The sequence below is a fragment of the Staurois parvus genome, unplaced genomic scaffold (assembly GCF_062004578.1).
Source record: "Staurois parvus isolate SC_StPar_1 unplaced genomic scaffold, SC_StPar_1.0 ptg000257l, whole genome shotgun sequence".
NCBI classification, from domain to species: Eukaryota; Metazoa; Chordata; class Amphibia; order Anura; family Ranidae; genus Staurois; species Staurois parvus.
In genome coordinates, this window is record NW_028318053.1 from 1,207,879 (window position 1) to 1,220,347 (window position 12,469).

The following is a 12,469-nucleotide window of genomic DNA, read 5'->3' on the forward strand; positions in this document are numbered from 1 at the left end:
CAATAAACACCTGGCCAACCTATAATAAACTGAGCTGAAGAATAAGAACAAGAACAGTAAAAAAATGTGAAACATATATCAGAAATAAACACGATCATAAGATCACAATAGCTATGATAAAAACCCGGCTGAGCTGAAGGGGGAAAACCAACAAAAATAGTATTAAATTATTGTAAAACAAATGCTCGGCTGAGCAATCAGCCCCTCCCAATGTTATCAATAGGTGATGAACTAAGTAAGTGTTCAACTGGGCTAGATTTTCACAAAGAGTGTGCAATAAAAAATGATAAGCAAGCCTGAACATGTCACCTATCGGGAGCTCGATGTGAGAGCTCCCAGACAGTAAACACTTACTGCAAACCGCCAAACAGTGATGCCCAGGAGGCTGCGACATACCTAGGGCTTCAGGGCTGCTCCTTAGGGGAAGTTGTCTGAGTGGGGTGCGTTGCCCCCTGTGTTCCTGGTGATGGTAGTGGTGGTGGGGCAGAGGACGAGTTTGAGGAGCCAGCTGACAGGAGAGAAGGCAGATCCCGCTGGAGGTCGGAGTGGTGATGCCGGATGGTCATGTGGCCACCGCAGAGGAGTGCTTGGAGGCAAAGACACCAGCCAGCTAGGCATGGAGGAGAGCCTGACCCCACTGCCACAGGACTACTCAAGGCCCGCGGAGCCCTACAGAGGGTGATCCCCCTAACAGTCACCGTCGCTGATGAGGTGTCCGACCGCCGTACTGTGGGGAAAATCCTTGTGGGAGGAGGAAGACCATCTGTAGCCACTCCAGCTAAAGAAAAAAAGGTGGCATTGAGAAAGTATATGAAGGGCTACTGAGAATGGTGAGTTAAAATTTAAAATTGGACTTGTACTGTTTAAAGCTTAAAAGGGGGGTCACCCAGGGGGCCCAGAAGGAACAGACACAGAGACATAAGAGAGAAATAGACCTCAGAGACTCCTAGTGAGGGGAAGGAAGGAAAAGGAAAAGAACATTTTCAAGGGACACTACCTTCGGAGGGCCTTAACCTTAATTTGCTCAGTGGAAGGAACCACTTTGCCAGGGAAAATTAGAAAAATATATTAACATCATGAAAAGTAAAGCTACAAAAGGGGGAGGGCCAAAGACATCCCAAACAAGTTCTATCAAAAGATATATACCCTCAAAAGAAAAACATTTAGAGGGACAAACCCCGGAGAGACATCAAGGAGTAAGTGGAAGAAGGGAGGTGGAAAACGCTAATGGTGATCGTTACAGATTGTCAATGGGAGTATCTAATAACAGTCAAAACAGATATAGAGAATGAGTTGGTCAGTGAGACCCCTGAAGAGCAAGAGAGGACCTCACAGATGCTTACTAAATCCGATATAGCAGACATATTTATGAGGTTGCACTGCTCCATAAAACAGGAGATGGCAATAATACATAAAGATCTGGGGCAAGTTTTGTCACAAGTAGAGGAGACTGAGGGGAAACTGGATAAACATGCCCAAGTAATAACAAAGTTGGAAAAACAGATGGAAGAAATGAGAATGGAGCAAAGGAATCTGCTATAAAAACTGGAAGATCAGGAGAACAGAGATAGAAGGTGTAACCAGAGAATACGAGGTTTACCTGAGACCTCGCAAGGAGAAGATTTCATTGAGATAATGGTGAAAATATTTGACACAGTAAATGGACCAATGAGCAATGGAGCATCTGAGGATCGACAGAGTAAACAGAACAGGAAGACTCCAAGGAAGCGGTAGCGGAAACCCTAGAGATGTGATTGTACGATTCCATCATTATAAAGGTAAAGTGGAGCTATGGAAGATGACAAAAGGAAGACCAGTAATAAAATATGGAGAAGCAAATTTACAAATTTTTACTGATATATCATCGGAAACATTGGCCAGCAGGAGAACGCTGAAACCATTACTGGAACAGATGAGAAAACAAAACGTACGATACAGTTGGGGGTTTCCAGCATGCTAATCAGATGGAAAGACGGTCATTCTGCAAGACTGAGATTTCTTGAAGACTTGAGAGACTTTTGTGAGAGACTTGATCTATTTCAGATAGATATTTCAGGATGGGAGGAGGGGGCAAAAGAGAATAGCGGATCAGAAAATGAGAGTTGGCAGGTGGCCCCCAAAAGGAAAATGCACCAGAGATAAAGTGGGGAAGAGGAGGAGGAATGGGAGGGAGATTATTGGAAGCCCATAGTTGATTTTCTTTTTTATCTTTTCCTTCTCCTCTTCTCCTGAATAAGGCAAAAAAGTGTTTGGAAGAAAGGTGGGAAACAGGAAGTCGCACATACATCCAGTTATGCGGCCCAGGGTTTGGGAATGTGGTCAGGATGGGTGTATGTGGTCAGAGCTCAACCCTAGCTCGGAATTGATAGTGGGATTAGGACCACAGACGATTTTAAGGCAAGTTAAGAGCTTAGGGGGGGATATGGAATGGGTGGGAGAGGGGGAGGGAAGGGGAGGGAGAATTATGTAGAGGATAGCCCCTTGTTCCTTCAAATGGATGATGTTACTCTCGCTGGGAAGAATTTAGGTGGAGGAAAAGGGAGAGAAAGGAGGAAGAAGGGACAGAGCAAGGGAAGGAAGATAGAAAAAAATATACATATACACACAGGGAATGGAGGAGGTTAGATTTATGACCTATAATGTTAATGGACTAAATAGTCTGGAGAAAAGGCATAAGATCCTTAGAGAATTACAACGATTGATTGCAATAGCGTTTTTACAGGAGACTCATTTACAGTATTACAGGAAACAAATGTGAAGTTATACTCCAGACATTATCCAACCTGGTATTATGCAGATTCACCAACTAAGCGTGCTAAAGGAGTGGCAATTGGTATAGCTAAAAATTTAAGATTTAAGGTGGGAGATAAGTTGGAGGATCCTGAGGGTCGTTTTCTGTTCCTGAACTGGAGATTACAGGAAATAGAGTGTACACTGGCAAATATTTACTACCCTAATAGAAATCCAATGGCCTATCTGAAGAAAATATTGACAAGGCTCCTGGATTTTAAAGTGGGCAAATTAATTGTGGCAGGGGATTTTAATTTTTGCATGGATCCTCAGAGTGACATGACGTCACATGTGCAGAGAGAGGGAGGTAGATGTCTGAAAGCTATATGAAGAATGTTATACCAGTGTCAACTTATAGATGTTTGGAGAATTAAGCATCCTAGAGATAAAGACTATACGTTCTACTCTCTGGCACATGCAACGTATTCTAGATTAGATTATAGGTTACAAGAATATAAATTACAACAATATCGGACCATGCACCTGTCACAATGAAGCTATCTGGGGGGAGAGAGCAGAATAAGATAAATATATGGAAACTAAATGAGACACTCCTTCAGGATCAGGAGACGGAAGTGAAAATAAAAAAAGAAATAAAACAATATTTTGATAGAAATGAGACTGAAGGAGTTTCAATGGCCACAGTGTGGGAGGCACATAAGGCATATATCAGAGGAATTCTGATAGCGATTGGGGTAAAGAAAAAAAAAATGACCGGCAAACGAAAATGAATACGCTATTAAGGGAATGATATGAACTAGAACAGTTACACAAAAAGAGAATAGCAAAAGACATACAGCATAAAATAAATAAGAGATCTAATCTAATGGAGGAAGAAATGAGGAAAACATTCAACATGATTGCAAGAGAGAGAGATATCAGTGGGGAAATAAACTTGATAAATATTTAATGAGAGCACAGAGAAAGAAGAAATCAAGGAATTACATAGAGAAAATCAAGGATGATAAAGTAGAATTGGTTTACTCAACAACTGATATCGCTAATGTATTTAAAAAAGTATTATAGCAAACTATATGAGGTGAACCCAAAACAGTTAACGGGGGAAAAAGAAAAAACTAGAAAGAGACAGATGTACATAAGAGAGGCGGGATTACCGAGATTGGGAGAAGAATGGTTAATATGGCTAGAAAGATCAATAAGGAGGAAATCCAGGAGACACAGGGTACAGTTGCAGGGAGGAGCCCAGGGCCAGAGAGGTACAGTGTGAGATACTATAAAAAATTTAAAGAACAATCCCCAAACTGAGAGTATATATGAATGCATTAGGGGATGGGATGGACATGAGGGAGGAGTCATTGCAAGCATATATTACAACTAGAAAAGCTACAATTTCTGGGGAAATTGTGTGAAGTGTTCTTGCCTCCACCAGTAGTCTACAACTGGAGTGGGCGGAGTAACTGGGTGGAGTGGCTTGTCACTCTGCTGCCTGCTCACACACCTGGGTCCTATGGCAACTCACTCTACAGCAAGGGCAGAAAAGAGCGGTTAAAAACAAACTGCTCCAACTTGCTCACTTCACTGGCAGTTGCCATCTTCAAATGGTTGTACTTTAAAAATTATAAATCCTACACTGAAGACCTTTATTTTGTGAGAATCACAAGAGCCAGACCTATATTTTGATGCATAGTATGTCTCTGAAATATTAAAAATGAAGGCACAGTCGCAGTTTAGAAATTGCCCTTCAGATTTGAGGTGGCTAGAGTGGAGTTTCAATTAATGTCAATGGGCGGCGTGTGTTGCAAACAAATGGTCATTTGTGAAAAATATCAGGACTATGGCTTAGCCGTGGACATTTTTAGTGGCAGCAGGGATAGCTGAAAATTTTGATATAAGATTTGTGTAGGTGGGCTTGAAAATGAGGGAGTGATGGCAGTTTAGAAATCATGTCCTGATTTTTCTGCTCACACTCTAGCTTTTGTCAGCTCCCACTCTAGTTTTGAACATTCCGCCATTCATTCCTATGGGGACCAATTTCACCACAAAAACGCCGATATTTCATGAACCATTCGGCAAAACGTTCCACAAAGTAATAGCACACCAATCGGGAACAATCCGCACATTTCGGTATATTACGGTCTACAGTCAGGTCCATAAATATTGGGACATCAACACAATTCTAACATTTTTGGCTTTATACACCACCACAATGGATTTGAAATGAAAAAAACAAGATGTGCTTTAACTGCAGACTGTCCACTTTAATTTGAGGGTATTTACATCCAAATCGGGTGAACGGTGTAGGAATTACAACAGTTTGCATATGTGCCTCCCACTTGTTAAGGGACCAAAAGTAATGGGACAGAATAATAATCATAAATCAAACTTTCACTTTTTAATACTTGGTTGCAAATTCTTTGCAGTCAATTACAGCCTGAAGTCTGGAACGCATAGACATCACCAGACGCTGGGTTTCATCCCTGGTGATGCTCTGCCAGGCCTCTACTGCAACTGTCTTCAGTTCCTGCTTGTTCTTGGGGCATTTTCCCTTCAGTTTTGTCTTCAGCAAGTGAAATGCATTCTCAATCAGATTCAGGTCAGGTGATTGACTTGGCCATTGCATAACATTCCACTTCTTTCCCTTAAAAAACTCTTTGGTTGCTTTTGCAGTATACTTTGGGTCATTGTCCATCTGCACTGTGAAGCGGCATCCAATGAGTTCTGAAGCATTTGGCTGAATATGAGCAGATAATATTGCCCGAAACACTTCAGAATTCATCCTGCTGCTTTTGTCAGCAGTCACATCATCAAGAAATACAAGATAACCAGTTCCATTGGCAGCCATACATGCCCACGCCATGACACTACCACCACCATGCTTCACTGATGAGGTGGTACGCTTAGGATCATGAGCAGTTCCTTTCCTTCTCCATACTCTTCTCTTCCCATCACTCTGGTACAAGTTGATCTTGGTCTCATCTGTCCATAGGATGTTGTTCCAGAACTGTGAAGGCTTTTTTAGATGTCATTTGGCAAACTCTAATCTGGCCTTCCTGTTTTTGAGGCTCACCAATGGTTTCCATCTTGTGGTGAACCCTCTGTATTCACTCTGGTGAAGTCTTCTCTTGATTGTTGACTTTGACACACATACACCTACCTCCTGGAGAGTGTTCTTGATCTGGCCAACTGTTGTGAGGGATGTTTTCTTCACCAGGGAAAGAATTCTTCGATCATCCACCACAGTTGTTTTCCGTGGTCTTCCGGGTCTTTTGGTGTTGCTGAACTCACCGGTGCGTTCCTTCTTTTTAAGAATGTTCCAAACAGTTGTTTTGGCCACGCCTAATGTTTTTGCTATCTCTCTGATGGGTTTGTTTTGTTTTTTCAGTCTAATGATGGCTTGCTTCACTGATAGTGACAGCTCTTTGGATCTCATCTTGAGAGTTGACAGCAACAGATTCCAAATGCAAATAGCACACTTGAAATGAACTCTGGACCTTTTATCTGCTCATTGTAATTGGGATAATGAGGGAATAACACGCATCTGGCCATGGAACAGCTGAGAAGCCAATTGTCCCATTACTTTTGGTCCCTTAAGAAGTGGGAGGCACATATGCAAACTGTTGTAATTCCTACACCCTTCACCTGATTTGGATGTATATACCCTCAAATTAAAGCTGACAGTCTGCAGTTAAAGCACATCTTGTTCGTTTCATTTCAAATCCATTATGGTGGTGTATAGAGCCAAAAATGTTAGAATTGTGTCGATGTCCCAATATTTATGGACCTGACTGTATGTAGTGTAAAAACTGTAAGATGAGTTAGGGTGGTAAATTTGGCTATAATAATAAGAATATATATGTGAGATAACCGTAAGTGGTCTTGACATGCAAGAACACTTAATAACACAGAAAGAGGGGAAATATTGGACCCAATGTGCTAGCTACAGGCCTATCTCACTGTTAAATATGGATACGAAACTATACGCAAAGGACCTGGCAACTAGATTGAAAGATCTTATGCCGGAATTTTATAATTGGGGGTCCTCCTGCGCTGCTATACAAATCTATACGGGAGCAGCTAGCAGCCAAACATCCCCTCAAGATGGATATAAACAATATTGACACTATGATGCAGCGCTAAATATACAGCTGGCTGGTGGATATACCCACCCTATATATTGGATAATAGTAAGTAACTGATAAACCATACAATACAATTTTCTAGTCGGATCTAATTCGGTGATACACAAGTGATAATCAGTGCAGAGTAAGAGGTTCTATAGAACGTATATAGGTGGTATAAATTTCCTTCCCGTCTAGGGATTGATTATAGCAGGAATGAACATGATTACAACCACAGTGAATCCCTATACAGGGATAAAAACTACCACATAGGTGATACCTGCTATGACCCGTATTTAAAACAAACCACAATAACACATAAAAGTCCATATGAAACTTTCAAACTGCTGCATGGTCACTCCAGCCATGCGTTTTCATGTGTGCTCCTGTGTGAAGTGAAAATCCTACATAGCTGTTCCATGGCCAGGTGTGTGTTATTCCCTCATTATCCCAATTGCAATCAGCAAATAAAAGGTCCAGAGTTTATTTCAAGTGTGCTATTTGCATTTGGAATCTGTTGCTGTCAACTCTCAAGATGAGATCCAAAGAGCTGTCACTATCAGTGAAGCAAGCCATCATTAGGCTGAAAAAACAAAACAAACCCATCAGAGAGATAGCAAAAACATTAGGCGTGGCCAAAACAACTGTTTGGAACATTCTTAAAAAGAAGGAACGCACGGTGAGCTCGGCAACACCAAAAGACCCGGAAGACCACGGAAAACAACTGTGGTGGATGACCGAAGGATTCTTTCCCTGGTGAAGGAAACATCCTTCACAACAGTTGGCCAGATCAAGAACACTCTCCAGGAGGTAGGTGTATGTGTGTCAAAGTCAACAATCAAGAGAAGACTTCACCAGAGTGAATACAGAGGGTTCACCACAAGATGTAAACCATTGGTGAGCCTCAAAAACAGGAAGGCCAAATTAGAGTTTGCCAAATGACATCTAAAAAAGCCTTCACAGTTCTGGAACAACATCCTATGGACAGATGAGACTAAGATCAACTTGTACCAGAGTGATGGGAAGAGAAGAGTATGGAGAAGGAAAGGAACTGCTCATGATCCTAAGCATACCACCTCATCAGTGAAGCATGGTGGTGATAGTGTCATGGTGTGGGCATGTATGACTGCCAATGGAACTGGTTCTCTTGTATTTCTTGATGATGTGACTGCTGACAAAAGCAGCAGGATGAATTCTGAAGTGTTTCGGGCAATATTATCTGCTCATATTTAGCCAAATGCTTCAGAACTCATTGGATGCCGCTTCACAGTGCAGATGGACAATGACCCAAAGCAGACTGCAAAAGAAACCAAAGAGTTTTTTAAGGGAAAGAAGTGGAATGTTATGCAATGGCCAAGTCAATCACCTGACCTGAATCCGATTGAGCATGCATTTCACTTGCTGAAGACAAAACTGAAGGGAAAATGCCTCAAGAAAAAGCAGGAACTGAAGACAGTTGCAGTAGAGGCCTGACAGAGCATCACCAGGGATGAAACCCAGCATCTGGTGATGTCTATGCATTCCAGACTTCAGGCTGTAATTGACTGCAAAGGATTTGCAACCAAGTATTAAAAAGTGAAAGTTTGATTTATGATTATTATTCTGTCCCATTACTTTTGGTCCCTTAACAAGTGGGAGGCACATATGCAAACTGTTGTAATTCCTACACCATTCACCTGATTTGGATGTAAATACCCTCAAATTAAAGCTGACAGTCTGCAGGTAAAGGGCATCTTGTTCGTTTTATTTCAAATCCATTGTGGTGGTGTATAGAGCCAAAAATGTTAGAATTGTATCGATGTCCCAATATTTATGGACCTGACTGTATTTGATCCCCTGCTGATTTTGAATGTTTGCCCACTCACAAAGAAATGATCAGTCTAAAAATCGAATGGTAGGTGTATTGTAACACCGAGAGACAGAATAGCAACAAAAAATTCAAAGGAAATACATGTCTAACAAATTATGCACTGATTTTCATGTTCATAAGGGAAATAAGTATTTGATCCCCTATCATTCAGCAGGATTTCTGGCTACCAGGTGTCTTTCATACAGGTAACAAGCTGAGATTAGAAGTAGTCTCTTAAAGGGAGTGCTGCTAATCTCATTTCGTTACCTGTATAAAAGACACCTGTTCACAGGAGCAATCAAACAATCAGATTCCAAACTCTCCACTATGTCAAAGACCAAAGAGCTGTCCAAGGATGTCAGGGACAAGATTGTAGACCTACACAAGGCTGGACTGGGCTACAAAACTATTGTCAAGCAGCTTGGTGAGAAGGTGCAATCATTCACAAATGGAAGAAACACAAAACAACTGTCAATCTCCCTAGGTCTGGTGCACCATGCAAGATCTCACCTCGTGGAGTGTCAATAATCATGAGAACAGGGGAATCATCCCAGAACTACACATGAGGATCTTGTCAATGATCTCCAGGCAGCTGGGACCACAGTCACCAAGAAAACAATTGGTAACACACTAGGCCTAAAATCCTGCAGTGCCCGCAAGGTCCCTCTGCTCAAGAAAGCACATGTCCAGGCCCGTCTGAAGTTTGCCACTGAACATCTGAATGATGCAGAGGAGGACTGGTTGAAAGTGGTCAGATGAGATCAAAATCAAGCTCTTTGGCATCAACTCAACTCGCTGTGTTTGGATGAGGAGGAATGCTGCCTATGACCCCAAGAACACCATCCCAACTGTCAAACATGGTGGTGGAAACATTCTGCTTTGGGGGTGCATGCGCAGTAGCGTACACGTCACCGCAAGGCGGGCTATTTAAACCTGCAATACAGTTTAAACAATGCCTTCTGGTCTATAACATTCTGCACTCCATAACCTGATTCTGTTGTCTGTATCTGATCTGACCTGACTAAGAAAGAACTCCGCCTGCATGGACCCCGGCTTATCCCTGACTATCCGCTTGCCTGCTTCCTTGTACTTGATTTGCTCGTTTGATCCTGACCTGGCTTGTCTGACTCTGCTGCACCTACTTACCTGTATCAGAACCTGGCCTGTATCCTGATTGCTGCCATACCTACCTGCTGCTGCACCCACGGTCCTGCACCTGGCCTGCATTCTGGTTACCACCATACCTGCCTGCTGCCACATCCAAGCTCCTGTGTCCGTTCCCGGCCTGCATCTGGAATTCCTGGGTCTTCACCTTTCTGCTACCAGCTCCGGACCCACCCGGCACTCGTGCCACTCCTGGCTCTGCGCCCTCTGTTCCCACTATCAGTGGCTCTGAGTGGGAGTAGTAAGAGGACGTCTCCTCTCCACACCAGGCTCCCTAGCCTGGTACATGACAGTGATATAACATTCTCTTTCTTCCAACATTTAAGGTAATATACCAGTGACTTCAACAGGTGTGCAAACCTATTGTGTTTTTCCACCTTCAGGCATGCACACTCACCTTAACAGTTGACGCATAGAAAAAATAGATCAACATGCACTCAATATTAATTCTACTGGGTCCTCTGCTTCCACAGGTCTCTTCAGGCACATTCAGGAACAATCCTTTACGTTCCACTCTGATGGACAGGTGTTCAAAAGATAAGGAACAAGGAACTCCTCATAGTGTAGTAAGGCTTTATTAAAATAAACATGTGTGAAAAATGCCATTCACATAGATACAAGGTTCACAAAACCTATTGCAAGCATTTAAAGGAAAAGCGGGGTGTACACAGATGGCAGCTCCCGCACGTACCCTCCATTAGGCAAGAAGTGATAGCTGTTAAGCAATAAAAACACCCAGGCTTTGCATAGGTCATCTGGGGATGTTGGCAATGTGGACAACTTGGTCATATCACTAGGAATTGTGGGTAAGGGAGGTCCATGCCTCCAATGTTCTACAGTGCAATGCACATCTTTAAAGTGGAGATTTCTGTGGCAAGGGGAAAGCTTCAGAAAGTACCTTATTTAACCCACAACTTGAAACTAAAGTGGCTGATTTTTGTGTAACAGTAGTTATGAATGGTCAGCCAGTGTGCTGTTTGAAAGATAATGGGTCCAAGACTGCTTTTTATCAACTACATTATGAACAGCCTTTCTCCCTGGATAGTATTAAAGACAGCCAGTAGGGCTTTTTTGCCTTCCTGTGGATCAAATGTGGGGTTATGAATTCTGTATATTAAGGTTTTCTATTGATTAATTCTGTTCATTTATTTTTTTTTATAGGTTGAACTAGATGGGCTTGTGTGGGCAGGCACATTCACCACAGATGCTGTCACCTGAATGGTCTCTCAGCTTTTGTCAGACCTGCTTCTGGGTAATCCTTGCCAATCTATGTTTGCTGCTTACCTTTGTTACCGACTTTGGCAAGGACTCTTGACAAAGATTCTGCCTATTGATTCCGTACTTAGCTTCCTGCATGTTGCATATCTGTGCTCATCCCTGACCTTGATCTCTCACAAGTTGGTGCCATCCTGCTGTTACCAAACACTTGTGACACAGCTCTAATCTCTACTGTACTTGGTGTATTCTGCCCTCACTGCTGTGCTTCCAGTTTCCTGGCATCTGTCACAATTTTCCAGAGTGTTTTGTGATGGTAATTGTGTGAGAGTCCATCATCATCTGAAGCTCCTCATACATGTACGCAACATCACTCCTGACCTCTGTACTTTGTTTGATAACCAAATTGGCCCCTGCACTTTCCGTGTTGTGCTCTTCTGACTGTACTGGGAGGGAGGTCTGTACTGGGGGATTAAGGACCGTGAGGGGGGATCTGTACTGAGAGGGATTGGGAATGTTAGGAGATCTGTAGTGTGGGGGATTTTATTGCATTCTTTACATTTGCCTGTGCAGTATGCACTCCTAACCTCTGCACTCCATGCATTACACATTCCTGACCCCTGCAATCTGCATTGTTATGCATTACTGACCTCTTCACTCTGTACAATAACTAAATTAACCTCTGCAATCTCTTTGCAGTATGCACTCCTGGCCCCTGAACTCTCTGTATTGTGCACTCGAACTTTACATTTTCTGCTAAACATACTTCTGACCCCTGCACTTTGTATGTTACAGACTCCTGGCCTCTGCACTGAGAGGGAGGTCTGTGCTGGGGGGAGGGGGGCTGGGAGGGAGGTCTGTGCAGGGGGAATTTATGGCTGTGGGAGGAAATCTTTACTGAGGAGTTTTGGGGTGTTAGGGGAGATCTGTACTGTGATGAGTAGTGATTGATGGAAAACTGAATGGCAGACCTTAATTTTTGACTCCTGAGTCATGATATTATTGTATTCTCCAAGAACTTTCAAGAACACCTTCTACATCCACATTAGTTTTTCTCCCGACTGAGTCATATTAGACTCAAGCTCAGCAAATGGCATCTGATACAGAATTTAATTACATACTTGGGACATATCATTAAAGCCAAAGGGGTGTCCCCTGATCCCTCAAAAATTCAGGCTGTCAAGCATTGGATGACACTGAAAACTGTAACTGAATTATGCCCCTTTTTCTGGGGTTAGTGAGCTACTATTGATTGTATATTTAAGATTTTGCTAGGATTGGTGACCCACTTACTCAGCTGCTGTGTGGCCATTCCTAAATTCAAAAGGGAAAGCTTCACCTTCCAGAATTTTCAAATGGCAAGTTGTCTAAC

General features: G+C 42.6%; 1 protein-coding gene across 1 annotated transcript in view; it reads left to right on the forward strand.

Annotated features, from left to right (window-relative positions):
* Positions 1-1,635: 1,635 nt before the first annotated feature.
* SLC9A3 (solute carrier family 9 member A3) overlaps positions 1,636-12,469 on the forward strand; it is a 442,722-nt gene continuing 431,888 nt past the window's right edge. Inside the window, 1 exon segment of the mRNA XM_089681031.1 lies at positions 1,636-1,730. Coding sequence (XP_089537157.1) covers positions 1,636-1,730 — 95 coding nt within the window.